Here is a 27,345-nt window from a genome sequence, read left to right as displayed (position 1 = left end):
ACAAAGGAAAAGGTGTTCATGTTATTTGTTGTTACTCAATAAAGGACCATGTCAATTGTACAGTATACAGCTTTGCAATCCGGGTAGACCTATACCCGCCCTTTGTTGACATTACTTTTGTGCTTTTTTTTCTCTTTCTTCATCACAGCATTACAAATTACAACAATCAATACTCGACTGTTACCCGGTCGAAAAGTTCTATCGCTTGGCTCTTATTGACATTTTCAAAGATTCATAATTCATATAAAGTGGTCTGTTCGTTCTTTTCTTCTTTTCTTCTTTTCCATTCTTCCTCCTTTCCTTGCTTTTTGACATTGACCCAAACAGTAATCTCTACGTCCCTTTCTATATAATTGCTGGTGTTGTATTATAGCATCAAATTTTTATACAGGGAAAAAAAAAAAAAAAAAAAAAAAAAAGTCTTTGTACACTTGTCGTCTGTGAGGCATTGCTATTTCCTTGTCTCCCTAGATTGCCTCTTCTTAATACTACACCTCGCCTCAAGTACCTATTATACACAAGTAGTTTCATCTTAATAATATGGCCGATAAACAAGAATATGTTGCGGAGGCCGAAGTCGGTATTGCTGAATCCAATGTCTCGGATACAATCGCCGAGAACCTGCGCTACGAGGCAGAGCACGAGACAAAGGAGCAAGCGGCTCTTGATATCGAGATGGCTAAAGCCAGGAAGATGGAGCCTCCTTCTAGGCGCTGGATCGTCCTCGCAACTGCCACTCTGGGGGCCTTGTTCGTCTCCTTGCAAGGCTCTGCCTTGATTGTAGCTCTGCCAGATCTGATGAAGCATCTTAATGTATGCCAAATAATGTTTTTGTTTGAAAGAGAAGCAGGCAGTTACAAATTTACCCGAATACTAATCTCACCTTTTGATTTTAAAAAAAAAAAAAAAAAAAAAAAAAAAGATCAATTTTACTACAATCATTTGGGTTCTTTTGACCTACACTTTGGCCATCACAGCAACTGTACCCTTCCTCGGTTACGTTGGTGATGCTGGCTTAAAAGGAATTCGGTAAGTGCTTTTGGTTGACCAATCTCATGCAAATAATAAATTGCGGCTGAAAGAGGGCTCACTCTGCTTGCGGCACCAACATCAGTTCATCGTGCCAGCAACGTGTTCTTCCTCCGCGGGGCAACTCTAACGCCCTTTTTTTTTGTTTCCACATGTTTTCACTTTGGAAAACGTGTAATTTTAGTTGCCGCATGTTTAATATTGGTTTCTTAGTCTTTACTGTGGGGTCTCTTCTCTGTGGCATTTCTCAAAAGAAGTATAGTGGATACGATCTTCTCGCCTATCGTGTCATCCAAGGTCTAGGGGGAGCATTGTTGTTCGCCAACTGCTTTGCTGTGGTTGCTGACAAATTCTACCCATACAACCAAGTCGGTCTTGCCAGTGGTATTATCAACATTGCATTTGCTGCTGGAACGATCCTTGGCCCTGTCATTGGTGGTGCCACTGTCAACGCCAGTTGGAAATGGGTCTTTTTCTTCAACGTACCCTTTGGGGCTGTTGGAACGATCGCTGGGTTCTGGTTCTGTCACGACACGATCTACTCTCATGTCCAGTACGCGTCCTTCAGCAAGATTGTCAAATCCTTTGATTACACTGGCTTTGTCAGCTTGACTACTAGCATCTCATTGTTGTTTGTAGTTGTAGTTAGCGCCTTGTTCCCTAACGGCAAAGTCTCAGAGACAGGCTCTTTAGTCGGCATGGGCGTTGCGTTTGGCGTCCTCTTTATTGTCTTTATAGTTCAACAGGCATTTGTCCGTGGTGGAAAGCGTTTCAATGCGCTGACCCCTTCCTTCATGGATTTCCGTCTCTTTACAAACTCGGTCTTCAACAACACTGTTGTCCTGGGAGGCCTTGCTGGGGGTGTGGCGAGAACGAATTTGACATTCTCCTTTATCTTCTTTTTCCAAGGCCCATACAGTAAGGATCCTTTGATGGCCGGTATTCTTTTGATCCCTTTCGGTTTAGGTATCATGCTTGCGGGTATGCCCTCTGGCAAGTTGGCGGATACGATTGGGTTCCGATATCTGTGCTTTGCAGGCCTTGCGCTCGCTTCTGTAACCACTCTGATCATGCCCTTGGTCATTCATCCTGATACCAATACTTGGGCTATCTCCGCCCTCTTGCTCGTCAACGGTCTCGGCTGGGGTCTCTACTCTTCACCATCTGCCTCGATCTCGATGTTGTGTATTCTTCCCCAACAGCGCGCCTCGTCATCTTCTCTCCGCATCATGTTTACGATGTTATCACAAATGATTGCTATTGTGATCTGTTTCAAGATCATTATTGCAGGTATGCCGCCAGCAGCCGTGGAGGAGCTATTCATCTATGGAGGTGGTATTGATGTTCAATACCTGGATTCCTTTATGCATGGCTGGAGGATTGTCTGCTGGATTACTTTTGCAATCACACTGGTTTGCTGTGTCTGTGCCTGGGCATTACCTGTGAGGCCAGTCATTGCCATGCCTGAGGAAGAGCCAGGGAAGGAGAATGCATCCGAGATCTCGAGTACTGTTGAACCCAAGTAGAACAAAACTTATTTATTCTTTGCATAGTCACACACACCAAATCTTAATTAATTCCATTGCATTATCTCAATATCTCTTTCTTTCATATGGTTCCATCTTTAACCAGGTTTCTAATAAATAAATATATATATATATATATAAAAGCAGTATGCTTATTTTTCCTATCAAGGTCTGTTGCTACATGTTTATGTTTATCGAAAGAACAAGAACAAGGAAGGATAGCCTTTTGCCTTAGCACAAAGGATAAACTTTTTGAATAGACCCTTTTTGGTGTCGAGAAGGGGTGGCGTTCGTTTTCCAAGTAGCACAGACACATGCTCCAACCACTAAGGCGCCGCCGATATAAAACAAAAGACAGAATTGACAGACAGTTGTCTTTCTTATATTCTAGTTTCTGTGTCTTTGTCTTTCTTGACAAATCATCTTTTGTTTTGCCCATTGCTCTTCATTCTCTTCGCATCACTCCTCAAGTCAACAGCAGGATTCATTTCTCAGTTTATTTTTCTTACTAAAAAAAAAAAAAAAAGAAAGAGTTGGTATAAACAATGGAGCGTAGACCATGTCGATTCTTCTTGGCAGGCAACTGTAGGAACGGAATCCTATGTCGTTTCTATCACGAAGGGTTTTCATCAATCCCTGCTTCTACCATGGCAGATATCACCGGGATAGAGGAACTTGATGAAGAGCCTGCATTTGATTCTTCATCTTCGTCTTTATCGTCGTCATTCTCCGCACCTGCTCCGATTTCTGTTGCTGCAGCTGTAGAACCTTCAACATCGTCAACGTCATTAGAAAATTCATCAGAATCACCGTCTACTTCAACAGCAACAGCTCGTCCTGCGTATGCTGCAAACCGTCCCTGTCATTGGTACATGTCTGGATACTGTCTTCGAGGAGATTCGTGCTGGTTTTCCCATGACCGCGCAGTCATTTATGGAGCACAGCGAGATACGATTGACCTGAGCGATGATGAGGAGGAAGAAACTACCACAACCACCACAGCTTCTGCTTCTGTAGCTACTATCACCTCATCAGCAGTGGGGACATCTGCAGGGCATTTAAATAGCTCAACGCGTGGAGGACAGAACGCTTTAAACAGCAACAGCAACAACACTGATGATGATGACGAGCAGCGATGTGCAATTTGCTTTGAGGAACCAACTACGTTTGGGTTGCTTGGTAATGCAGATACCAAAAATAATGATTTTTTTCCCCAGAGTTACCAATATCTTTATAATTATGAAAAATAACATTGTGAAAAAGGCTTGCAAAAAAAAAAAAAAAAAAAAAAAAAAAGCATGGGCTCTATCTAATCAACCTTGGGAGGGTTTTTTTTTTTTTTTTTTTTTTTTTTTTAAATGTGTTATAGTGTCCTGTAATCACGCCTTTTGCCTGACATGTATCCGCACCTGGCGATCCAAGGAAGTGACAGCGGAATTCAATGAAAACAGACCTTTCGGTGCTGAGAATACTGCCTCGGTGACAAAAGCATGCCCGAACTGTCGTACACCTTCACTTTATGTGGTCCCATCATCCTTCTTCCCCACATGTGCAGAACAAAAAGAGATCATCATTCGAAACTACAAGGAGGCTGCAGGTCGGAAGAAATGCAAGTATTTCGAACGATCTGCCGAACAGCATTGGTGTCCCTTTGGTGATGGGTGTTTCTTCGCTCATCTTGACGAGAATGGGGAGCCATGTAAGGTCAATCCGGAGTCAAACCCAAGACTTCAACAACAACAACGTCAACGTCAAACGGCGCGCAGATCTCGACCTTTTCGATATGGAAGTAATGGCAGAAACAGCAACACCAACAGTACTAGTTGGCGAGAACGCCAAATATTAATGGATGCGCTGGGAGATGCCTCGGCATCAGCAAGCGTGGAGGATATAGAAAGCTTCCGAGCATTGTTATTGCAGCTCTCACAACTTACGACAGACCTTCAATCGGCACAGGAGATGTTTCATCAAAACCAACAGCAGTTCGATCACAATCACGATCATATTAACGATCCTGATGAAGACGTGGATATATACGCCTGGACATTTGATGACGACGATGAGTATGATTATGAGGATGAATATGGTTATTACTATGAAGCTTGATTACCTCACTATACACAAGCCAGAAAACAAGGAGCCTTTATCATACAGGTTAGAAAATGCTTGTTGACTTGCATTTTGTATCTGCACGACTGAGGAAAATAATTTGTTGTCGTTATCCACATATTCACATCATCATCGATAATTTTTTTTTTTCTTTTCTCTTGGTCTTCTGGTTAAAGGATAGGAAATAAAGAAATAAAATAAAATTATAAGTCTAGATTCCTTTGTAGAAGGCAAATGGCAATGAAAAAAAAAAAAAAAAAAAAAAAAAAAAAAAAAAAAAGTTTCCAGTCCATAGCAACAAAATATCAACTTTTTTTTTTTTTTTTTTCTATTTTGTTTTTATTCTCTACACCATATCCTCTCTGTCCTTGTAAACTTCATTTCCATATTTATTCCCCTTATTTCTTTGCCAATAAAGCCTGCTCCTCGTTGACTTTTTTCCTGAAGGTCTCAATGGTTCCAGTGATATCCTCGGCCTTGAAGATGGAGGTTCCTGCGACGATGACATTAGCGCCAGCCTCTGCAGCCTTATCAATGTTTTCCAAAGCAATGCCACCATCCACCTCAATATCCAGTTCTGGGAATTTGGCCCGAAGTTCCTTGACTTTAGGCATACATTCTGCCATGAAACGTTGTCCACCGAAACCGGGTTCGACTGTCATGACTAAACACATGTCCATCTTATGACCCAATTCCATGACAGTTGAGATGGGTGTCTTGGGCTTGACAGCCACACCGGCCTTCATACCTGCAGCATGAATCTTGTCGATCAATGCGGAGGCATCATTGGTGGCCTCGATATGGAAGCAATAAAGAGATGCACCCGCTTTGGCGAAATCGTCGACCCATTTCTCAGGGTTGGATACCATCATATGGCAATCCAAAAAAGCATCCAGGTGTTTAGACAAGCAGGAAATCACTGGGGCGCCAATGGTAATATTGGGAACGAAGTGACTGTCGAGAGAGTGTTTCAATTGAACCCAACGGAATATATATTTTTTTTTTTTGTTTTTTTTTGTGTGTTATCGGATCGATTGTATTCCACACAAAAGATAAATGTAATAACAAGTACGGAGGTTGGTGAGGAAAGCATTAGAGCTGATATTACGAGCAATAACTGTGGTTGATTGTATACAAGAGATGAGAGAAAGCTCGCCTTACCCATCCATGACATCTAGTTAGTTAAGAAGAAAAAAAGAAAAAGAAAAAGAAAAAGTAAAAAAACAGATCGATAGTGTCAGTTGAATATTGACGTTCTATTTTTTTTTTTTTTTTCTCTCTGTCTCTCTCTCTCTCTCCCTCTCCAAGAGGGACTTGATCGTAAGAAAACTCATTTACCCATGTGCAACCAGTCAGCACCGTGAGAGACCATGCGTTTGCATTCTGCAGCGAGGATGCCAAAGTCTCCAGAGAGCAATGAAGGAGAGATCTTTGCAATAGGCATGGTTTTTGATTTATGAAAGAGAGAGGAGAGGGAAATAAAGTGGAGCGTTATTCGTTGGGGGGGAAGGGGAAAGGGAAAAGAAAAGCGCGGCGCGGTCTGTGGTCTGTGTGTCCGTTTCGATTGATTCGACACACTCGAGTAAGTTACAAGCATGGATGCTGGGGAAAAAAAAAACGCAAGCCAGTCACTTGCACGTGCACATAGTAAAACAAGACGCGTCTGGTAAGGAAAAAAAAATCTACAACTCAAAAAAATAACATTAGACCATCAAACACCGCTGGGAGTAAACGGGACCAATGGGGAATCTGTTGCTCTTGAGCATTGACTATGATAGAAAGTTGGAAGCCCGAAGAAATCCATATTTCTTTTTCTATGCAACGTTCCAAAGACGTGTCGTTCCTTTTCTTATTTTATTATCATCGATCAATTTGACTGATTAATGAGACTGCGATCCTACAATGTAAATATGCTTTAGCTTTCTTTCCTTCTTCCTTTGACTATTCTTTTCTTCCCTTTTTTTAAACATCTTATTCATACAACTTCCATTCTCTCTCGTACACAGTTTCTCCTTCCTTCAGTATGAATCGTCTTACCCTCCGGAGGAAAAGGGTTCCATCAGGAAGACATGATCCTAGGTATGTGTATTAGTTTTTTTTTTTTTTTTTTTTTTTTTTTTAAAAAAAAAACAACTTTCATGCTGAAAGTAAGACGGCTACTAAGAAGCTTTTCTTTTCCGGTTTTATGAAAGCCTACTTACTTCCTTACTAGCAGTTATCCTCTTTCGGGTGGGTTTATTTAACGATGGGGCTTTAGCTGTTGCTCTACTCACTATTGCTGTGGTTACGTTATGGACGATGTTACTCTCTCCATCAACATCACAGGAATGGGACACTATACATGAAGGAGCTTTTCGGTTGTTCGAAGGTTCAACAATGTTTGTGTATTTCAACTTCATCATTAACAAGGCAAAGTATCTTCCTTGGGATATGTGTATTCATATATATATAAACCAACAGAAAAGAAGGGTTGATAGCTCTATTATTATTAATATCGTTTTATTATTTTATTTTTTTTTCGTTACACTATTTTATCTTTAATAGAAAAATGGGCTAAAGCCAAATAAGCTCCCGCGTCCTGCAGATATCGCTTGGCACTATATGAGTGCATTTGCGCACAAGGAGCTGTCTAATAAGCATATCTCGGAACAACAGTTGGAGGCTATCTAGTAAATCATTAAATATGAACATGGCTTTGGTCTCGCCAGTAACTAAGAGAAATCGTTCTTTTTTACTTAAAAAAAATCCCCTTTTCTCTCTTACATTGCTGCTTATTATTACCATCAAAAAGCTTAGCTCTGTTCTTTATCGTTTCCCCTTGTATTGCGCTGACGTACGCAAACGGTAGCTACCTTATTTTACCCCAGATCGAAAACGAAGTTAAACTGGACAGGCTTGACTCGAATATCATCAACCGAGTGTTGTCCCGACTTTGCTCTAGGTTCTCAAAGAAATACCTTGATGTTGAATACTTGCTTCAAGAGACCTTATTGCGAGATGCTGCCATAGTGAGGCATGAGAGAAGAAATTCTGTGAAAGATAAAAATGATTTCCAGATCGAGAAGAAGGCCCTAGAAATCATACGTTATCTGTAAGTTCATCTACTGTACATGTATACTTCATGTTCCTCAACTATAACCCAGCTTTATTTTCTAATTCCTTTTTTTTTTTTTTTTTTTTTTTTTTCCTTCCGTAAAACAAAAAAGCTGTAGGATGATTCTGAACAAACAACTAACTCACAAGTTAAACGAATCAACTTGTGTCTCGTTATGGAATCATATTTGGGATATCTTGTTCGATGGAACGGACATTTATTTTGATACGAAGGACCTAGCCTCCACCTCTACAAAAGCCGAAATGTTGGCTCATGAAATTGCTCTTGGTCCTATACCTTCACAGGTTTTGAATAATGAAAGAAAGACAATCATGTTACTAAGAGGAAGGGATGGATCGGTGTCCGGACATGCGTACCTACGAGAGTATGCTTTTAATGAACACAAACCTTTCTCTGAAAGCCAGTCTAGACCGAACTCTATCCCCACACAGCTATTGAGTTTGAACCGTAGTGTCTGTAAATGGGCTTTACCGGACCGGACCCTAATTTTCATTGATGCATATGGAATGAAGGCTACCGTTCATGGTATGAAAATCATCGATGGTTTCTTTGGAACAAAACCATTGGGGGATATCATGCTTCCAACCACCAAATATGAACTTAAGGAGTTTTTGGAGGGGGATTCATTGAAGCTTCTCTTCCGCTACAAGGTTAGTTAAACTGGGTTATAGGGTGGATCCTTCTCTTTTGCTTCAAGTGACAGTGAGAAACATCTTAAGCTGCTGCTAAACTAACGGATATATATATTTTTTTTTTAAAAAAAAAAATAATGCTGTAGGAGCACATGTGCAGTTATGTTGAAAATTCGCGGTTACAATCACTCACGTGGTATTGTTAGGCGTAAAGGAGATCTGTTTAGGTTCCTAAGCAAAAAGATTAAGACATCGCTAGCTTGGCCTCAAAAGGAGGAAGGCACCAGAGATTTTTTTAATGGGGCATATTGATCAAGATAATGCAGTCGATAGTTTCGTCCGCACAGATGTTTGTAATAAAGGCTATTGTCTACCCTAAAGGCCATTTCAAGGCATGGGAGAACTATATTAATTAACACGGCTGGCACAATAGCTGCTCCTCATATTAACAGATTGGGCATTCTCTTGTTTCCTCAGTGTTGCTTTGTCTAAAAATGCATATATGCTGATAAGTTTATAAAAAAAAAAATAAAAATAAAAATAAAAATAAAAAAACAAAAGCACTAATCAAGCGCATATTCTATTTACAGTTTCCTATTCGATTTCTGTTTCTGTTCCTGAGGAAAGAAAAGTTGTCGAACTATTTCGATGCGTTCTGCCACGGCTTCTCTCTGTCGTCCTTTTCTCTGCTATTTCTATTCTATCTCCCTCTAAGCAGGGTTCACGGCAGTATGGTACCGGGTCTCTTCATATTCTGGAGGCATATCCATCGCGCCACTGCCATTACCACTACCGCCACCATTTGCTGTAGCTATTGTGGCCATTGTCGTAATATGTGGTCTTGTTCTTGGATCGGAGCCTTGTCGCTGACGAGAATCATATCTTGAATGATAGGCTTGGAACTGTGCATCAGCCTCATCCTCCTGAACAGCTATAGATGCTAACGTACTGTGGTTGTGTCCTGATACTGTTGCTATCGTTGCTGCAGGCTCTTCACGTACATAATCGGGTGGACTATCGGTAGTTAACACAGTTGCATGGATTGGTAGAGGTGAGTGCAATGACAGTGAAGATGATGCAGAAGAAGAATGAGCGGGCGAACCCAATGAGAAGTTACGTCTATGACCATTGCCATGACTTTGACTATGGTTACGACTGTGAGTATGCCTATGTTGTTGTTGTTGTTGTTGTTGCTGCTGCTGTTGGTGTTGATGTGCACTTGCTTCGTACTCATGCTGAAAGTAAGAAGGCAACTCTTCCGACTCTGCTAAAATCTCCTGAGAATCAAGACCTAATGTACTGCTTCCTTCTGATGAATATGAATATGGTTCCAATAAATTGCCTTCCACATGTTGTCTTTGTAACGCCATCCTCAGCCCCGAGTTGTTCAGTATAGTCTGATGGGATCCGTTGCTCGTGAGGGTCCCATCCTCAACAACGCCCATGATCAAAGCCGAATCTAGCCCATCAGCATCAGCTCCGACAAGACTTTCGCCAACGCTCCTGTAATGCGCTTGAAGTTGTTCTGAGAATATCCTACACCGCTCGTCAAACAACTTCTCAATACACTGATTCTTTTTCTTTTTCAAGACTCGACTCTTCTTATGCAAGACTTCCAGTTGATGAGACAAATTATTGTAAGCATCCTTGAAGCGTGCAGTATAAATGACTAATTCACTCGATGTATCTGCGATCGTGTCCATTTTGATATCAGAGAGTAGTCCAATGTCTTCGATCGTAGGAACAAACGTACGGGCATTTGCCATATGTGTGTCGGCAATTTTTGTATATGAAGGTGGTTCTTTTTTTTTTTTTTTTTTTTTTTTTTTTTAAGCATAACATGTACGTATGACAATGTAAATTAAAGAAAGAGTTAGTTTCAAATAGAGTTTTGGGGGGTCTATCTTGGAAAAGAAAGTGGAAGAAAACGAAAAGAAAAGAAGAAAAGCGCCACGTGCTTTGTGCTTTCACTTACTGGGACCAAAAAACGGAACAAACTTTTTGAGCGACTTTGTAACGTCTTTAGGATTAGAGGCAATCTGCTTCTCGACAGTGTCATTCCAGATATCAACATATCGTCTGATCTCCTTGAATTCGCTTTTAGCAGATCGATGTCTCTCAAAGTCGTCTTTGACCTTTTTTTTATTTTATTTTTTTGAAAAAAGGAAAAAAAAAAAAAGAAAGGATTAGCGAAGTGACTCCTTACCATGCCACATTTCCCGATTGTATCATTTAGGAGTTTTTTTTTTTTTTTTTTTTTTTTTTTTTTTATTTTTTAAAAAAGACCTTACTTGTTGAATCTCGGCTGTGATCTGCTCTAATTCACGTTTCATTGTATCTTCAACAGGATGTTCTAGATGGTTTTTTTATAAAAACAAGAAAGGTTGTTTAAGTAATGGTAAGCTCTAATTAGAGAGAGAATTGAGAGATTTTTGTTCCTCTAATCTTGTGATTTATGAACCTACCGGGTGTCGATCCGGAAAATATCTATGGGATGATTGGAAGATGTCAAAAAAAAAAAAAAAAAAAAAAAAAAGTGAGCAAAACAGAATTGAAAATACTCCAAGGTTGGACGAGCTAAGAAAGAAAAAAAAAAAATAAAAAATAAAAAAAAAAAGCATAAACAAAAAGGTCGATAAAGAAAAAAAAAAAAAAAAAAAAAAAAAAAAGAGTATCGATCGATCGATGAGCCCATTGCTGCACTTCGCCTTTATGGTTCAAGCATAATGAGGCAAAGAGAAAGGAAGGCTGAGGTTCGTTTTTGAGAGACTAAAAAAAAAAAAAAAAAAAAAAAAGAAAAAGAAAAAGACGACATTTACCTCTTCCAACAGTGCTTGAAGTTCACTCCTGCTTTCAAAGTATTGTGCAACTTGACGAGTAAGACCAATATGCTACATCAAGAATGAGTTTAAGGAAGGGTCAGTGCATGCATTCGTCGCTTCATCTTTCTTCACTCTCTTCGTTCATTCGGGAGAAAGACGATTCCTATTTTAGTAGCGACATGCGTTTTTCTTTCTTTCCCTTGGTTGTCTAACGCGTCTCTCTCACTTGATCCATCTTATCCGAATGTTTTTGTGTTTTGTGTAATGAACTGATTTTCCATGTGGAAGAAGAAGAAGAAGAAACAAAGGAAAATAAAAAATAAAAAATAAAAAAGGGTTGTCAAGTAGCAAGCTAATGTGTGCATCGACCGCGTTCAAGAAATAGTGAGGTATGAGGTTTTGCATCCGATTGGCCGATAAATGAAGTTGGAGGAGGAATGTATTATGATGGAAACAGCACGATGGACAATAGATGGAGTCAACATTAATGTCAATCCCAATGTCCATGTAAGTGTCATAACCAATCTAGGCCGTCATCCCCAGATCAAGTAAATTGAATAAGGACCAACAGGAGGGACACACTGTGCTCCTTGTCAATTGATCAAGTATCAACACTTTATCGTCCTTCCTTCACACACAAGAGAAAGCAAAAGCATGTGTTTGATGGATTGGAATGAAAAAAATAAATAAAAAAAGGGTTCACAACACATCAGCACATTCCAATGAATTTCATTCTGGGGTGCTTTCCATCTAGTTTCTCTCTTTTTCTTTTCCTGTGTTCATCCGATGGGAAAACTTCATGGAAATGACCAAGAATAACTTCCAAGATAAAAGGGAGGGCGAGGTTTGACAAGTGATGAATCTTATCTCTATCAATCGACATCCGTGCTTCATTCTTTTTTTTTTTTTTTTTTTTTTTTTTTTTTTTTTCGATAACAGCCATTGAGCTTTTTGTAGGTATGCTTTAGTGCCTACCAAGATCTTGGCAGCAAGAAGCTGGCCATTAAGGGATTCCACAACCTCTCGTGCAGATTGCTGTTGTGCCAACAATACCCTCATTTGTCCATCCTCCGAAGTATGTAAACTGACATTACTTCCTTGTCGAGATGAGGTCTGTGGACGTTTTGAGATCGATTTACTATTTTTGCCATTGTGTACCAAAGAAACCAGTTTGTTAGGATGATTCGTAGGACAACCACAAAGATAAGAAGGGAAAAAAAAAAAAAAAAAAAAAAAAAAGATAAAAAAAGAAACTTGTACTTGCATTTTATCCTGACATGCTTGCAAAAGCGCCGCTTTTTTCTTGATTTCATTTTCGAGCCGTTCGATCGCCAGGTTGTGTTTATCAAGTTGATTTTTGAGGGGGCTGAAGTGTGCAATGTTCTGTGTCAGGGTCGTGAATCGATGCTCTGCTGCCCGGATACGATCCGCAAATGACAGTGCAGCTGCAGGAGAGGTTGGTGAAGAGCTAGTCGTAGTTGCAGTGGTAGCAGTAACAGTAGTAGAGGAAGAAGATGATGTATGGGCAGCCGTTGTAGTCGTGGTAGAAGGAGAAGTAGCTATGGTTGTGCCAGAAATACTGTTTCTTTGGCTGTTTCTATGACTGTTTCTATTAGCGCCACTACTACTGCTATGAACAGAATTATCTATGGCTCGGTGTGCAGTAGGATAGCATGTGGGGTTGGAATTGGTTGAACTTGTGGAAGAAACTTGCACAGCTGAAGGAGGAGGCATGCTTTCGTAGTCTGATTAATTTGTTATTGATAAGGAGCTGGAGATATGAATGGGTGTGAATGAATAGCAATACCGTTCTTGTTTTTTTTTTTTTTTTTTTTTTTTTTGGGGGAGAGGGATACGGAAGGGGAGACAGTTGGAGCAGCAGTAAAGGATTGACTTGGGAAGAAAAGAAAAAAGGGTTCAGGGATTGGTTAATTGTTAATTAAAAGAGAGAATGAAAGAGTGTGAGCGAATATGAATGAATGAAACGAATGAATGTGGAGTGAAGAGAATGAGAGATGTACAGGGTGTGGTTGCGCAGACAAACAAACAAACAAACACAGACTCGCTTTTTCTCTTCTTTGAATAAAAATATGTGAAGGGCATAAGACGATGAATATTTGTGTTGATCATCATTTCCTTTGATGAGCATAAATGCAATGCATGCTCTGTCTCTTATGAACATGCAAAATATACATGTACAATTGATATGACATTTTGACCAGTTTACTACATGCATCTGATCTAGAGATCATGTCTATTTTTTTTCTTTTTCTTTTATTATCCAATCGGTCCCGCAGCCAGCGCGTGGCCAAAGGGCTAAAATGATATATAAACTGCAGATGTTTTGGATAACATGGTTATTCGTAATTACCAAATTTTCATCTTCACGCTTTCTCCTCCATTCCACAAATATCCTTAAAAACACTTTCACACGCTCTCATGTGTATAAAAAATGTTATGCTCATCTGTATTCATCTTTTTTATTTAAAAAAAGCGCCAATGATCTTGTTGCCTGCCCGTTTTTTTTCCTTCATGTCTGTCATGGGAAAAAAAACCGTCAGATAATGTAATCATTTGTAGGTCCGTGTCGCTTTATCAAACAAACACGCGGGAGACAACAAATGTTTTGCATAGCAAAAGCATAGTTTTTCTTTTTTTTTATTTTTTTTCCTAAAAAAAAAAAACAAAGACATTTATTTTCCTTTTGTTCCCCAGTAAAAACAGCAACAGTTCTCCCTTTTTATTTTATTTAAATCAAACCTGCTTTCTCCATCTCCGCACGCATCATCACACCCAGCTTTGCGGGGCTTTGCGAGACAACGACCCCAGCACTTTCAAGGGCCTTAATCTTGTCATCTGCTCCACCTTTGCCTCCCGCAATGATAGCCCCAGCATGACCCATTCGACGGCCAGGTGGGGCAGTGCGTCCTGCAATGAACGATACCACTGGCTTGGGCTTCTCGCGCGTCGAATTGTATTTCTTCAAGAAGTCTGCGGCCTCTTCCTCGGCACTACCTCCAATCTCTCCAATCATGATAATCCCTTCCGTATGAGGATCATCCAAGAACAATGTCAAGCAATCAATAAAGTTGGTCCCATTGAAAGGATCTCCTCCAATTCCAACACACAACGTTTGACCAAGACCAACCTCTGTCGTCTGATTGACAGCCTCATAAGTCAATGTACCAGAGCGTGAAACGATACCAATCTTGCCGGGCTTGTGGATATGGCCTGGCATAATACCAATCTTGCAGGCACCTGGTGCAATGATTCCAGGGCAGTTTGGTCCAATCAAACGTGTCTTGTCCTGTGACTTTAATGTTCTAACGACCTACTTCGAATAAAATGAATTGCGCGTTTTTTTATTTTTTTTTATTTTATTTTTTTTTTTACGAAAAATTAATTCAGTAGTCAGGGGTTTGATTCCTTGAATGAGAATCGTCCAACTTGGTCAATTGTTTAAAAGACTTACGCGAACCATATCCTGTTGAGGGATTCCCTCAGTAATGGCAACAACGAGGGGGATCTCGGCTTCAATAGCCTCCATAATAGCTCCGGCAGCCATGGGAGGAGGGACATAGATGACACTAGCATCGGGCTTGAGTTCCCTTGTAGCTTCAGCAACGGTGTTGAAAACAGGGAGTCCTAAATGTGTCTGACCTCCTTTCTTTGGAGAGATGCCCCCGACCATGTTGGTGCCATACTCGATGGCTTGTTTTGAGTGGAAGGTGCCCTATAGATGATCAATTACCAATAGTCAATAGCCGAATCAATAGTCGAATCAATAGTCAATTGTCAATTAGAGGATGAAACAAAAAAGATTTAGTCAAAGTGCCCATTTCCGGCTGAATTGTCGCCAGTTGTGATCCTAAACCAGACTACTCCTCCCCATTCTTTCAATTGAAGAATACAATTCAAAGAACTGAAAAGCATACATCGGAGCATTCGAGACCAAAGTCAATTAAGATCCTATACGTGAAAATATCCACTCCTCTGTTTGAGCATAAAAAATTGCTTCGATATTCCATATTGCACTGTCATGTCAAGATCTCCTGAGATGTGAGATTTCCTCTGGGTACAATGGATGAAACCAACAAATGAACAAGACTGTGCATGATTGTCATGTCCTCTTTTGATCAATGAGAATAAAAGGTTGATATGCTTTTTTATATTCTGTATGGGCATTTATTGAGTCCTGATTCACTTCAGATTGGTTACAGACTTTTATCATTGCAGAGATCCTTACCTGCTTGCCAGTGAACCCTTGGCAGACAACTTTGGTCTGCTTATTGATTAACATGTTCTTGATAGTTTTGTCATAGCCTGCAACCTTGGATGAGCTGCTAAATAAACGCTGAGCGACTAATGCAGAAAAGAAAAAAAAAAAAATCCAGTACGAAGGTGTTTTAGTCAAGTTTTCCCTTGGGTCCATTGCTCCCCCACTTTTTTTTTTTTTTTTTTTTTTTTTTTTTCCTGCGCTCAGGACGCATCTCACGAGGTTCGAGGGTGGAGGAGCGTGGGTAAAGTAGAAGTAGGCAGTGGAACAAATGTAAAATAAAATAATGGGAGGCGATCCCATCCTTTTTTTCTTTATTGCTCCGAATGCAGCTCTTTTTACAACTAAGAGGACATTTAAATGTCATAAGAAGCATGTTGGCAAACGCATGAAGTTTTCACTATTGCTTCATAGTCAAAGGCCAGGGATTTAAGCTCGCTTTCTTTATATATATATATACTTTTTCTCTTCATTTATTACATTGAGAACAATGGAACACTGGTGAGTGGAGACAGGTGCCATTCATTTCTCAACAGAATGACATTACGACAATGGTGTCTCCTGTCATTTCAGTCTTTTCTCCGGTTTGCATTCCAGTAACACAAAGGTGAATTGAAGGTTGTGACTTATTGAACAAGGCAATGATATGACCTGTAATTTGACGCGCTCTATCTGTATCTTTCCATACCTTTGGTGGCGGGAGCCACGGTTCTAAGGGAAAGGAGCATGGGGAATTGTATAAAGTTGAAGAATGGACGAATGAAGTAAGAACGAGAAGAGAGAAAGCAAACTTATTAACCAAGGCAAGAAGAGTTTTTTTTTTTTTTTTTTTTTTTTTTTGAAGGGAGAGAGTAGGGATAGTTTGCCATATTTCGATAACACTTTTTTGTATTCACCTCATGCCAATGACATATGGGGCAGATTGCCCTCATGTTATCGATTTAGATCGACGCGGGTCTTTTTAACTTTTGATCAAAAATTACTTTTGCTGTGCGCATCGCACTTGATCTCTTCTCACTTTATTCATTTACTCATTCATTGGTACCATGACATCCTCAGTCTCTTCATTCATTCTTCGGAGCAATGCCTCTTCAAATGTCCGCACTTTACGTTCCCTTGACGCAGTGACTCTTCCGAGGACACAACGTCAGCCCATCCTTTCTGTAAGATATAAAAGTGACTTCATCAACCGATCGTATAGTACCAACAAGGGTTTACGTCCAAAGGGACCAGGTCCTATCCCTTTAGGATCTGCCAAAGACCAGGCTGAGTTTGAGCAGCTGATTAAACAAGCAGAATCTGGGCCGGCTACAAATCATCCAGACGCAAAGACACCCGTGCCCGAGGAATTTGAAGGAGATACCAATCCTCAAACAGGAGAAGTAGGGGGACCTAAACGAGAACCAGTCCGCTTCGGAGATTGGTCTTTCAAAGGACGAGTGACAGACTTTTGAGTTGTCAAGTTGTTATGAATGCAGGATGGCAACAATAACCTTAATAACAATGATAATTACATTACAAAATAAAATATGCTCTTCTGTGTGTGAGAGAGATGGATATATATACCACTTCCAAAAAAAAAGATGCATAATTTACTCCGCAGATTATAAAGGGCGTTCCTATCAGATTCGGAATATTTGAAATACAAGGGCAGGGAAACAATAGCACCAGCTTGTATTAATCATTATGTTATGATCTCTTAGCAATTCCATCACGTTCTTGTTTTCTCTCCTAAAATTGATCTTGAATTCCTTTGAAGGAAAACAAAATAAAAGTCATCAAGCAAGCGAGCTGGGTATTAAACAGTCCTTTATGATAGATATTTCATGCTCCAGACTCTAATCATTTTGGCAAATGGAGGCTGCCTTAGAAATAACAAGAGTAATTTTATTGTGGTGCATGTTCAAGCCTTTGAATAAATTACAAATTCCGCATATCTCCTTCAGTGTGGCTTGAATTACATGTTTGGGCAAAGTAAAACAGAAAACAACGCGTACAAGGCACGACGACTCCTTTCTTCAACTATTTTCTATTTTAATCAATTTTACTTTTTTTTCTTAAATTATTATATTTATTTTAGTAATTTTCTAATTCATTGCCGAATTGATTGATTGCACATCTCCTCTATTGTCAATCCGATTCATTGTGCTTATGCCGTTTGTCACGTCAAATCATTATCGCTTTCTATGTGTGTTCCGTGGAAAACACGTTGAGGAGGAACGTGAGGTATCAAGGTGCGATTCTCTTCTTTGTTTTTAGCCTTAACATTTGCTCCTTCAACTACACCCATACGCTCAGTATTTATACACTCGGCCTATTTGTTACCTGTAACGCGTCCTTCTTCCTTAATTGTAACAACAATAACAACAACATCATCTTGTTGTGACAACTTGATTGACCAATAAGAAGAAAAAAGACTGGAATTAGCAACAATAAGAGAAATTACGTCAACAGCAATAATAATGATGCAAATTTCCTCTATTAATATTTTATCTCTTTTCCTCTTTTTCACATGCGACATGTACAACTCATAGTGATGAGGAAACACATGACATCAGACCACGGACACTGTGGCCAGACATTGGTGAAGAGGAAGAGGAGGAGGAGGAGGCGAACAATGCCAGAAAAACTTACGATTTAGATTTTAATAATGAAGATGAATATGACATCCCACCATTTGATGATCAGAAGCCTAGTGAGGCAGCACGCGCCTTACTCAGGAGTATTGAGGATCGAGATGAATTTGACTCACTTAACGAAGCTCACTCACCTTATGATCCTAACGCATCATTTCAGAGCCAGGACCATGACTCTAATCCGTTAGCAGATAACTTTATCTCCGAAGATTACAGTGCACCAGGCTTGAAGGGCAAGGCTTCTCTCCACAACGACTATCAATCACCTCTGCAATCATCTATTCTTTCACCCTCATCCTCACCTGTACTTGCCCGCAAAGACTTGCATGTATCATACCTGCCGGAACGGTATACAGGAAATGAATGTGAATCTAGCTCACGTCCTTTGTTGACTCGAAAGCAAAGGCAGGACTATGAGAATCAAGCTACAGAAGAAATCGAGGAAAAGAAGGAAGAGGATGATGAGGGCCAGGCTATCGAGCACCACACACACAAACCATCTCGGTTGCCGCGGAGCGATAGACCTTCACATCAACCTTCGGCCAAGCTGCATGAGCCTGACAGTGGTTTCGCAGAAGACGAAGAGGAGGAGGAGGAGGACAAAAGAACCGAAAATAAGTATCAGTGGATGCAGGATTACAATGAAGAAGCAGGTGCGGATTTCTCACCCTCCGTGGCCGAGGAACAGAGCTACGTGGACGAAGTGTTTGCAGGCGAACCTGACTTTGTCCCAGGAACGGCTACACCTTTGCAAGGCAACCCATGCATTGAATACGTTGCTGGTCAGCGTACTCCGCCACACCCCGACTGCGGTGGCCTTGATACGGATGTGATCCTCTTTACCAAGACCCCTGCTCCCATTGATCGTGGTTACCATTCAGAGATGGTCTTTACTGTGATGCATGAGACTGAGGGACGGAAACAAGAATATGAGCTGGAATCTTGTACGCCGAACGGTCAGTGGCAAAAGCAAAGGCTAGAGGAAAAGCGAGAGCAACATAAGCTGCAACAGGAAGAAGAGGAGTATTACGACTCAGATTGGTCATCTTCGTCATTAACAGTGCGGTCAAAGCCAGCGCATAATCCTTTCCAGGATGACCGAGCAGAGCGATATAGCCAAGGAATTGACCCGAAAGAGCAATATGAGCAGGAATTAGCCATTAGAGAGAATCGACGGATTTATGCCAGGCATCATCTGTCGTACATGGCGTAAGTATGCAACCACATATCTACAGTACTTGTAGGCTGTCATTGGCTTTCTATTGCCCTGTCTGATCTCTTTGTCCTTGTGAATGAAATGGTGTGCAATATTTAATCTGTCTAATGTCCCTAAAACACCTTGTATTCTTCATATGTACTTTACTTCAGCCGTGGAAACAAGTTCTATTTTGAACCTCAACTCTACGAAGAAGCCACCCCCTCAGCTGCCTATGGAGCACGCCTCCCTCGTGTGCTATGGCCGTCAAAGCCAAAGAAAAATTCATCCAAGCGACAATCACTACAGTCGGATGATGATGAGAATGAGGCTGACACAAGTATTACAGAGGAAGAATATTTCCAATCAGAGAGCTTCTTGTATCAGCAACGTCATGCAGAATTTCCAGTACCATTCCCTCCGACGAATGGATTATTATACCCTGGATTAGAGGAAGAGCATAACACAGACACACCTTCAGCACTAGGAACGAACATTCTTGAACCAATAGCCAATCCATGGGCTACACGATCGTTGCAGGGTACACGCCCACCATCCCCGCGCCCTCAACCTTCACCACGTGGCTCACCTTCCCTTCATGGAGACCGATCACCTTCACCTTTACCATCACCTCCGCCACCATCACCTCCTCCTCAGTCTTCTAAATCTGCACAGGAACAAACAAAGCCAGCGAAATTCACAACGCCATTCCAATACCCTCACTCGGTTCCACAATTCAAAACTACTGCTTTTGACCCCAATATGTTCAAGACGTTGACAGAAGGTCCTAATGTGTTTGAATTTAACAGTAGCAGTAGTAGCAGCAGCAACAATGGTAGTATCAGTGGTAATGGCACTAGTAGCAGTAACAGCGTTACAAGTAATGTAAGCTGCAGTAAAGCTCAGCCGTCTCCCAGTCATATTCATGGCCGTAGTCGTGGCCATAGTCCTGATCATAATGATGCAGGAAGCAGCATCTATCAGAGCGGTGATGAAGATGATAACGGACAAACTACAATAATCAGCCAAGAGCAGGATGTAACATCGACTGTAGTAGAGCAGCTACAGAAGGAGTTCCGAGAAAAGAAGAGTCGTCCAAAGGAAGTAGTGCGGCCACCGAAGAGGAAGCGAGATGCATTCGAAAATGACCATTTCGACAATGGCAAGCGAATGAAGCGGTGCCGCAGGGAAGAAGAAGAAGATCATGTGTGTGATGAGGATGACACATTTGATCATTGCTTTGGCAAACGCGCTCCGGTTATTGGTCTCTATTATATAAAGGAACAACAACGTGAATACCCTGAGGCTGTTGAAGTTGAAAATGAAGAGGCTATAGTGCTTGAAGAGCGGGTCGACAAGATGCGAGTACTACGACGACGACCACGACGAGCAATAACATTAGAAGCGGATCAGTAAAAGATAGGCCATAGGGGACTCCGGTGGTTATCGATGATGTCAAGCAGCCAAAGCGGGGAAACAAAAGAAAAGAAAGAAAAGAAAAGCTTTTAGGAAGCGAGTCGGCTGTATATATTTTTTGTGTCCCCACGAAAGGCTGCACAGTCATAAGTTTACTCACATCATTGTAAACAAGGAGGTTTCTTTTGCCAAGAGACGATGTCCAGCACAAGCAATGCTGACAAGATTGGAACAGTATCTCACTACACGGAATCGCTACAGTTATCAGTCATCACCACTGTCCAAAGCCGCCATATTCAGTGAGATCTTGCATAGGAGGACAGAAGATGATAAATGGTTGCCCTGAGTGTGAGCATAGGAGCGTTTCAAGTTGGTTGGAAAAAGTCGAATGGATAGGCCACTCTCACATCTATTTGTTCAACCACTCAATCACTCGGATTTTTTTTTTTTTTTACCACTTTGGTCCTTATCCCTCCAACACAGAATGGATATTTGCATCCCTCATATTACGAACTCTTTTTTTTTGAGACCACAGCTTGCTTTTGTCGAAACTTTTTCCCTTTTGAAAAGGACTGTAACATTATCTTTTTGATTACTTTGTATTTTATTACCTGTCACTGTATAGATTCATTTTTTTTTTTTTTTTTTTGCCTTTTTTTATGTCGCACTTACAACTCAACTCAAATATATTTATCATTGTAATTTCATATTTCATTGACTTCTTGTGGTGGTGCTATTTGGTCGGAAAAAAAAAAAGATCTCAATAACAAGCAACCAATACTGACAGCGAATCTTTTGGAAAAAGCTTGTCGGCAGCTTAGGAAGATTGTTTATTTGCCTTTTGCCTTTTGCTTGGTTGACTCTCAGAAGAGTTTGTGACTGCAATTGTTCACTAAAGCAATATTTCAGGAACGCGTCTATTTCTTGGCCGCACAGTTACAACGGCCTATTTTTTTAAAAAAAAACAGTTATCCTTGAGTTTACTCGATTTTGATTCTTCATTCCAGGAAACATCAAAAAACAGCATGCAGCCTTTTTCGGCCGGCAGTGGACCTGGAAGTGGAAGCAGTCGATGGAGCATGGCCTCTAGTCTGCGCCAATCCATCATTGGAAGTCAATTCTCACAACGACCTTCACCTATGGGCCCACTCACTGGCGATGACTATGGAATGCTTACTGGCAGCCTTATGGGACCACCCAACAACCGGTATACACTTTTTTTTTTTTTTTTTTTTGTTTTCTCTCCATATGCTGCTAACACATTTTGCATTTTTATATCAGAAACTTATCATTTTATTATTATTTTTTTTTACGTTTTTTTACGTTTTTTTTAATTTGAATTAATAGAAGGATGAGTAGTTTCGCACCTCGACAGTCATTTAGTAGTACAGGGGGAGGCGGTGGAGGGGTAGGAATGCCGGGATCACTCAGCGCTGCGGGCATTTCAGGGATATCGACGAGTTCAATCAATATCCGAGATCCAAGACCAGTCAAGGATAAAAGTTTTCAAAGGACGTTGATTCACACCATCTTGGGATATTTAACTCAATCTGGATTTCCGCAGACGATTACCACCAAGAATTTGACTCATCCGACCAATAAGGATTTTCAAGACATCTTCAAGTTTTTATATCTAAGATTGGAGCCTGGATATGAATTTCAGAAGAAATTCGAAGATGAGGTTCCGATGTTACTCAAGACTATGAGGTATGATAATAATCATAATAACAATAAGAAGAAGGAGAAGGCACGATTCAAGTGGGAAGATAAGAAAAAAAAAAAAAAAAAAAAAAGAAACCTTTTCTAATTAAAAAAAAGCCTAATATTTTTCTGCTATAATTTAGGTATCCAGCAGCAGATACAATTTCGAAAACATCGCTCTATACTGTCGGAACCCCTCATTCTTGGCCAAATATGCTTGCTTTACTCGGTTGGATGATAGAAGTCATTATGGTAGGTCCATTTTCGACAACAGCAAGATAAGGATCAGGTCAAGAATATATATGGAGTAACAAGGGATGAAGCACTCATATTGCTTTTCGTCTTTTATTATTATTATTATTATTATTACTATTTATTTCCCTTCATAGGTTCTTGAGAGATTCAAAGAGTTGACAGAAGCACTACTGCAGCAACAACAGCAACAGCAATATAGTCTTTCATATAGTCGTGCACGAGATCTAGATCCCAAGATGGATATGTCTCTGGTGACAGCTGAAAAGGCACTCTATCATTATTTGACAAGGACTTACAGGATATGGATGTTGACCGGTAACCTACAGGATCCCGATCTGGAGTCGAAGTTAGAATTAAGTTTACAAAGACGAATGGAATATGCACAGGAGGAATTACGTTCCAGAACTGCTGCCATCGATGCATTAAAACAGGAACTACAGGCTTTTGAAACAGAAGAGGTAAAATATTATGGTGGAATAAAAAAAAGAGTCTTTCAAATAAAAATGAATATCTTTCTAAAAACGACTTTTTATTTTTATTTTATTATATTTTACTATATTTTTTTCCCCTGTAAATTCGGTTATACTTTTTTTTTTTTCTTTTTTTAGTCACCACTTGTAATATTGGAAAAGGAGCAACAAACCCTCAAGGATGACATTGAACAATTTCAAAAGGCAATTGAACATGCAGAACCTCGGATTGAGAGTCTTCGTCGCGCTAATGAAGAGACTAAGAAGACGATTGAAAACAAACAGAGGAAGCTAGAAGAGCTAGAACATGCCAAAGTAGAGGTTCAGGAAGTAGTACGGTCACAAACCATCAGTCGGGGAGAATTACAAACCAAAATAGAGGAACGGGATCGTTTGAAACGACGAGAAGAAGGATTAAAACAACAACTAAATGATCTTGAGAATGAACAACGTAGCCTCGACAACCGTTTTCAACAGGGGGAAATAGAAGCTGAGAGGTTAGCAAAAGAATACAATGCATTAGCGGTCAAGATTGGGATTGTGCCCATTTCTGCAAAGTATGCTGGCGGCCAGGACTATGAATTGAGACTAAGTCTCGATAATGCTACATCCAACACTGGAAAGCTGTTCTCAGTCGATATTAAGGGCAAAGTGGATAGGGTCGTGAGTGCTCTCAGGACGAAAATCGCAAAGGATAGGAACGAGGTTAGCAATGAACGATTTACACTCGAGGAGGAACTGGAGAAGTTGAAGGATCAAGTTGAAGAAGGCTCAAGGCTGCTTGCGGAACGAGAGTACCAACTTGGAGTTTTGAGACAAAAGTATCAAGAAGAGAAAGAGGTACGATTCATGGCTCAAGCAAACAGGTCAATTTGCTATTGATATACTACGTTATGGCTAACGCTTACTTTTGGGTTTATTCTCCGCAATATCATAGCTTGCTCGAACGGAAATAAACAACCATCAAGCACACGTGAAAAGTCGACAGGAGCGGATTGAAGCCATGTTACAGGAGATGCGTGAGAATGATACTGAAGCAGACCGTCTAGAACAAGAGACGATCATGATTGAGCGACATGCAGCTCACAATCGCGAGATCTTTTATCGTCAAACCAAGGAAGTCCTCACGCAGTTGGTAGATATCAAGCAACATGTCGAACAACAGGTTGGATTGATTCGGGTAATGGCTGAGAAAGAATTACAAGATACAATGGCTCAAAAGTTGCAGGCCTTAGAGGTGATACAGAAGGAGTTGGAGAACGAACAGAAACGGAATAGTCTTCAAATTGGAACCAACCTCACCGAACTTGATGAACAGTTGCTTGAATCCACTTTCGATCGTCCTCTCTTGTTCTCAACACTGTAATTTTTCGCTTAATGCTCAACATCAAGATATTCAATAAACCAAATTGTACAAAAAGTGGAGTTTTATTTTCTACATAATCTGTGGGTTTTGATATTCATTCTTCATTCTCCTTTCTTTTTTCTAATGATCTTCCCTGCCATCGCGGTTTCTCGTTCTCATATGTCTCACCTCCATAAACCGTCATCGGTGTCCTCACCAACGACACAATTAGCAAATAATCATTATTTGTTTATTCATGTCTCATTTGTCACAGTTTCTAGTCTGACTTGTAATAAAACTACCTTTTTGTCTTTACTTCCACATGTTAGCAAAGCTTCCTTGATCCTCGACCTCTACCCCATGTGCCCTGATCCCCTACCTTCGCAAACTCTCCCGTTCCCTGCTCTCCCTCGATCAACTCTCTTTCCTTCTGTCTACCATGACTCTTGTCTCTGACACCCTACTTCTTCCTCCTTTAAGTACTCACAACCCGACAAACTCGATGGCAAGCGCGATGGTTTTATGGCCACCACCTGGTTGCACCCCATGCGCCGGTTCTTTGTGGGCGCTTCTGTGCCCGACGCGCCTCAGACCGTTTTAGCCATTGCCTTCCTCAGTCCCGATGTCGCCCAATGGCTGAATGTCTCCGTCATCGCTGAAGATGCCACATTTAAAACTCTTGAGTTCAGTTTTCCACTGCATCCATCCCAAATGATTTCTCTCAGCTCATCCGGTACCGCCCCTCATCCCTGACAATGGTCTCCACGGTCGTTGATTACGTCGCTGAAACGCGCGAGCTCCTAACTGCCCTGCTAGCCGACGAAGCTTCAGTCGGTGGTCAAAAAGTCATTGAAGATTTTGCATTTATTTGCTTCGTACAAGGCTGTGCCCCAACCTTGAACCATCTCTTGCGTTCTCTCCAGGTGACCCAAACACTCACCGTATATCGGCTTTTCGAGGCAGCTGAGCAATACGACAGAGTTTACAGCTTCCAGCCCGGCAACAAGGCCTCGACTCGCCAAACCCCAAGCACTCAGGCATCTGTGACTGCAGCTCAGCTCCAGGGGGCTCGAGACCTAATGGCAATGGGCCTAGGTAAGATCAAGCTTAATGCCTTACGTGGCATTTCCATATTCGAGCTCATGACTTCAGATTCGGAAACAAATCGCGTGTGCTTGATTAATTTGCTCCACGTTTTCACCTCTCGTTCATCCGAAACTGATGCATTAATTTGCATTTTTCAACATTCATTCCTCATTTTCCTTCTTCTTCTTTATGATCTTCCCTGCCACCACCGTTTCTCATTCTCATTTGTCTCACCTCCATGGAGTCTCATCGTCATCGCCATCAGTGGCCTATTTAGCATTTAATTGCAATTTGCTTTCAGCATCTCATTGCATCTATTATGGCAATTAACAACTTCTTGTTTTTATTTATTCCTGTTACTTCTCCTTTCCCCTAACGATGTTCCCTCCTTTAGCCTTATATAACTCCCTCATCCTCTTCGGCATACCGCAGTATAGTTTGTGTAAGAATTCAGGAGGGATATGTGTCCATACGTCTTGGACTCTCTCCCAGAGATCCTCCATATTCTTTGGCTTGTCTGGATAATGATCCAACTGCACCTTCATGTATGCCCATTTGTTTTCTATTGGGTTGATGTCAGGAGAGTTTGCTGGCCATTCCATGAGAGGTATCTTAGACATTTGGATATAGGTCATTGCTATTCTTCCGGTATGAATCCTAGCATTGTCCTGCTGAAATATAAATTTATCCCTATCCATCAAGTAGTAATCCCTGGACTTAAAAATATAATCCTTGAGAACGTCGACGTTGGTTACCGAATCCACCTTGTCTTGGAGCCAGCAGCCATCGCCTGGTCCGTAGTGAGACATGACTATACAAATGGCGATTATTCGCTAATTGCGTCATTGATGAGAACAGCGATGACAGTCCACGGAGGTGAGACAAATGAGAATGAGAAGCGGTGATGGTAGGGAAGATCATTAGAAAGGAAAAGGAGAATGAGGAATGAATGTTAAAAAATGCAAATTATTGCATCAGTTTTGGCACGCACCATACAAGCATCGATGGGATAAAACTCTACGAGCACATCATATCAAAAGACAAGGCAAGGTGGCGGAGGGAAAATGATGTTCTGGGGTTGTATCACTTACTACGGACCAGGCGATGGCTGCTGGCTCCAAGACAAGGTGGATTCGGTAACCAACGTCGACGTTCTCAAGGATTATATTTTTAAGTCCAGGGATTACTACTTGATGGATAGGGATAAATTTATATTTCAGCAGGACAATGCTAGGATTCATACCGGAAGAATAGCAATGACCTATATCCAAATGTCTAAGATACCTCTCATGGAATGGCCAGCAAACTCTCCTGACATCAACCCAATAGAAAACAAATGGGCATACATGAAGGTGCAGTTGGATCATTATCCAGACAAGCCAAAGAATATGGAGGATCTCTGGGAGAGAGTCCAAGACGTATGGACACATATCCCTCCTGAATTCTTACACAAACTATACTGCGGTATGCCGAAGAGGATGAGGAAGTTATATAAGGCTAAAGGAGGGAACATCGTTAGGGGAAAGGAGAAGTAACAGGAATAAATAAAAACAAGAAGTTGTTAATTGCCATAATAGATGCAATGAGATGCTGAAAGCAAATTGCAATTAAATGCTAAATAGGCCACTGATGGCGATGACGATGAGACTCCATGGAGGTGAGACAAATGAGAATGAGAAACGGTGGTGGCAGGGAAGATCATAAAGAAGAAGGAGAATGAGGAACGAATGTT

The 27,345-nt window shown here is 40.9% G+C and overlaps 11 protein-coding genes across 11 annotated transcripts; 7 read left to right on the top strand and 4 right to left on the bottom strand.

Moving 5' to 3' along the window:
* Positions 1 to 478: 478 nt before the first annotated feature.
* Positions 479 to 2,555, top strand: BCR41DRAFT_385870 (major facilitator superfamily domain-containing protein; the record flags this gene model as incomplete). Its single annotated transcript, XM_022027725.1, has 3 exons — positions 479 to 813; positions 923 to 1,029; positions 1,214 to 2,555. Exons 1-3 carry the CDS (start codon positions 541 to 543, stop codon positions 2,553 to 2,555), a joined length of 1,722 nt encoding a protein of 573 aa, XP_021882436.1. The 5' UTR covers positions 479 to 540.
* Positions 2,556 to 3,202: 647 nt separating this feature from the next.
* On the top strand, positions 3,203 to 4,833 carry BCR41DRAFT_335432 (hypothetical protein; the record flags this gene model as incomplete). The annotated part of the gene is made up of 3 exons (XM_022021983.1): positions 3,203 to 3,481; positions 3,641 to 3,734; positions 3,925 to 4,833. The coding sequence occupies 3 exons, from the start codon at positions 3,203 to 3,205 to the stop codon at positions 4,659 to 4,661; spliced, it is 1,110 nt and encodes a 369-aa protein (XP_021882435.1). The 3' UTR covers positions 4,662 to 4,833.
* A 172-nt stretch (positions 4,834 to 5,005) lies between these two features.
* Positions 5,006 to 6,216, bottom strand: BCR41DRAFT_351871 (ribulose-phosphate 3-epimerase). Its single transcript, XM_022023870.1, has 3 exons — positions 6,003 to 6,216; positions 5,826 to 5,838; positions 5,006 to 5,618 (listed from the first exon to the last, which is right to left on the bottom strand). Exons 1-3 carry the CDS (start codon positions 6,106 to 6,108, stop codon positions 5,063 to 5,065), a joined length of 675 nt encoding a protein of 224 aa, XP_021882434.1. The 5' UTR covers positions 6,109 to 6,216; the 3' UTR covers positions 5,006 to 5,062.
* A 766-nt stretch (positions 6,217 to 6,982) lies between these two features.
* Positions 6,983 to 8,773, top strand: BCR41DRAFT_404898 (hypothetical protein). The gene is made up of 5 exons (XM_022029374.1): positions 6,983 to 7,073; positions 7,209 to 7,333; positions 7,456 to 7,755; positions 7,877 to 8,429; positions 8,558 to 8,773. The coding sequence occupies exons 1-5, from the start codon at positions 7,041 to 7,043 to the stop codon at positions 8,615 to 8,617; spliced, it is 1,071 nt and encodes a 356-aa protein (XP_021882433.1). The 5' UTR covers positions 6,983 to 7,040; the 3' UTR covers positions 8,618 to 8,773.
* Positions 8,774 to 9,026: 253 nt separating this feature from the next.
* On the bottom strand, positions 9,027 to 10,516 carry BCR41DRAFT_42600 (hypothetical protein). The gene has a single exon (XM_022030666.1). The coding sequence runs from the start codon at positions 10,175 to 10,177 to the stop codon at positions 9,122 to 9,124; it is 1,056 nt and encodes a 351-aa protein (XP_021882432.1). The 5' UTR covers positions 10,178 to 10,516; the 3' UTR covers positions 9,027 to 9,121.
* On the bottom strand, positions 10,278 to 13,064 carry BCR41DRAFT_42595 (hypothetical protein). Its single transcript, XM_022030656.1, has 5 exons — positions 12,498 to 13,064; positions 12,209 to 12,371; positions 10,877 to 10,898; positions 10,703 to 10,764; positions 10,278 to 10,546 (listed from the first exon to the last, which is right to left on the bottom strand). Exons 1-5 carry the CDS (start codon positions 12,965 to 12,967, stop codon positions 10,379 to 10,381), a joined length of 885 nt encoding a protein of 294 aa, XP_021882431.1. The 5' UTR covers positions 12,968 to 13,064; the 3' UTR covers positions 10,278 to 10,378.
* An 860-nt stretch (positions 13,065 to 13,924) lies between these two features.
* On the bottom strand, positions 13,925 to 16,306 carry BCR41DRAFT_351868 (succinate-CoA ligase). The gene is made up of 4 exons (XM_022023869.1): positions 16,198 to 16,306; positions 15,480 to 15,595; positions 14,706 to 14,966; positions 13,925 to 14,564 (listed from the first exon to the last, which is right to left on the bottom strand). The coding sequence occupies exons 1-4, from the start codon at positions 16,235 to 16,237 to the stop codon at positions 13,983 to 13,985; spliced, it is 999 nt and encodes a 332-aa protein (XP_021882430.1). The 5' UTR covers positions 16,238 to 16,306; the 3' UTR covers positions 13,925 to 13,982.
* Positions 16,307 to 16,504: 198 nt separating this feature from the next.
* Positions 16,505 to 17,136, top strand: BCR41DRAFT_351867 (hypothetical protein). The gene has a single exon (XM_022023868.1). The coding sequence runs from the start codon at positions 16,556 to 16,558 to the stop codon at positions 16,961 to 16,963; it is 408 nt and encodes a 135-aa protein (XP_021882429.1). The 5' UTR covers positions 16,505 to 16,555; the 3' UTR covers positions 16,964 to 17,136.
* Positions 17,137 to 17,528: 392 nt separating this feature from the next.
* Positions 17,529 to 20,950, top strand: BCR41DRAFT_42537 (hypothetical protein). Its single transcript, XM_022030580.1, has 3 exons — positions 17,529 to 17,743; positions 18,044 to 19,354; positions 19,514 to 20,950. The coding sequence occupies exons 1-3, from the start codon at positions 17,661 to 17,663 to the stop codon at positions 20,754 to 20,756; spliced, it is 2,637 nt and encodes an 878-aa protein (XP_021882428.1). The 5' UTR covers positions 17,529 to 17,660; the 3' UTR covers positions 20,757 to 20,950.
* A 1,157-nt stretch (positions 20,951 to 22,107) lies between these two features.
* BCR41DRAFT_304177 (HEC/Ndc80p family-domain-containing protein) lies at positions 22,108 to 22,739 on the top strand (the record flags this gene model as incomplete). The annotated part of the gene is made up of 2 exons (XM_022020749.1): positions 22,108 to 22,463; positions 22,601 to 22,739. 2 exons carry the CDS (start codon positions 22,108 to 22,110, stop codon positions 22,737 to 22,739), a joined length of 495 nt encoding a protein of 164 aa, XP_021882427.1.
* Positions 22,740 to 24,096: 1,357 nt separating this feature from the next.
* Positions 24,097 to 24,631, top strand: BCR41DRAFT_42526 (hypothetical protein). Its single transcript, XM_022030561.1, has one exon. The coding sequence runs from the start codon at positions 24,186 to 24,188 to the stop codon at positions 24,546 to 24,548; it is 363 nt and encodes a 120-aa protein (XP_021882426.1). The 5' UTR covers positions 24,097 to 24,185; the 3' UTR covers positions 24,549 to 24,631.
* Positions 24,632 to 27,345: the final 2,714 nt, after the last annotated feature.

Source organism: Lobosporangium transversale (assembly GCF_002105155.1).
Source record: "Lobosporangium transversale strain NRRL 3116 chromosome Unknown BCR41scaffold_14, whole genome shotgun sequence".
Classification (NCBI taxonomy): Eukaryota; Fungi; Mortierellomycota; class Mortierellomycetes; order Mortierellales; family Mortierellaceae; genus Lobosporangium; species Lobosporangium transversale.
Note: the sequence above shows the minus strand (reverse complement) of the source record. Positions and strands in the feature narration are given on the sequence as shown.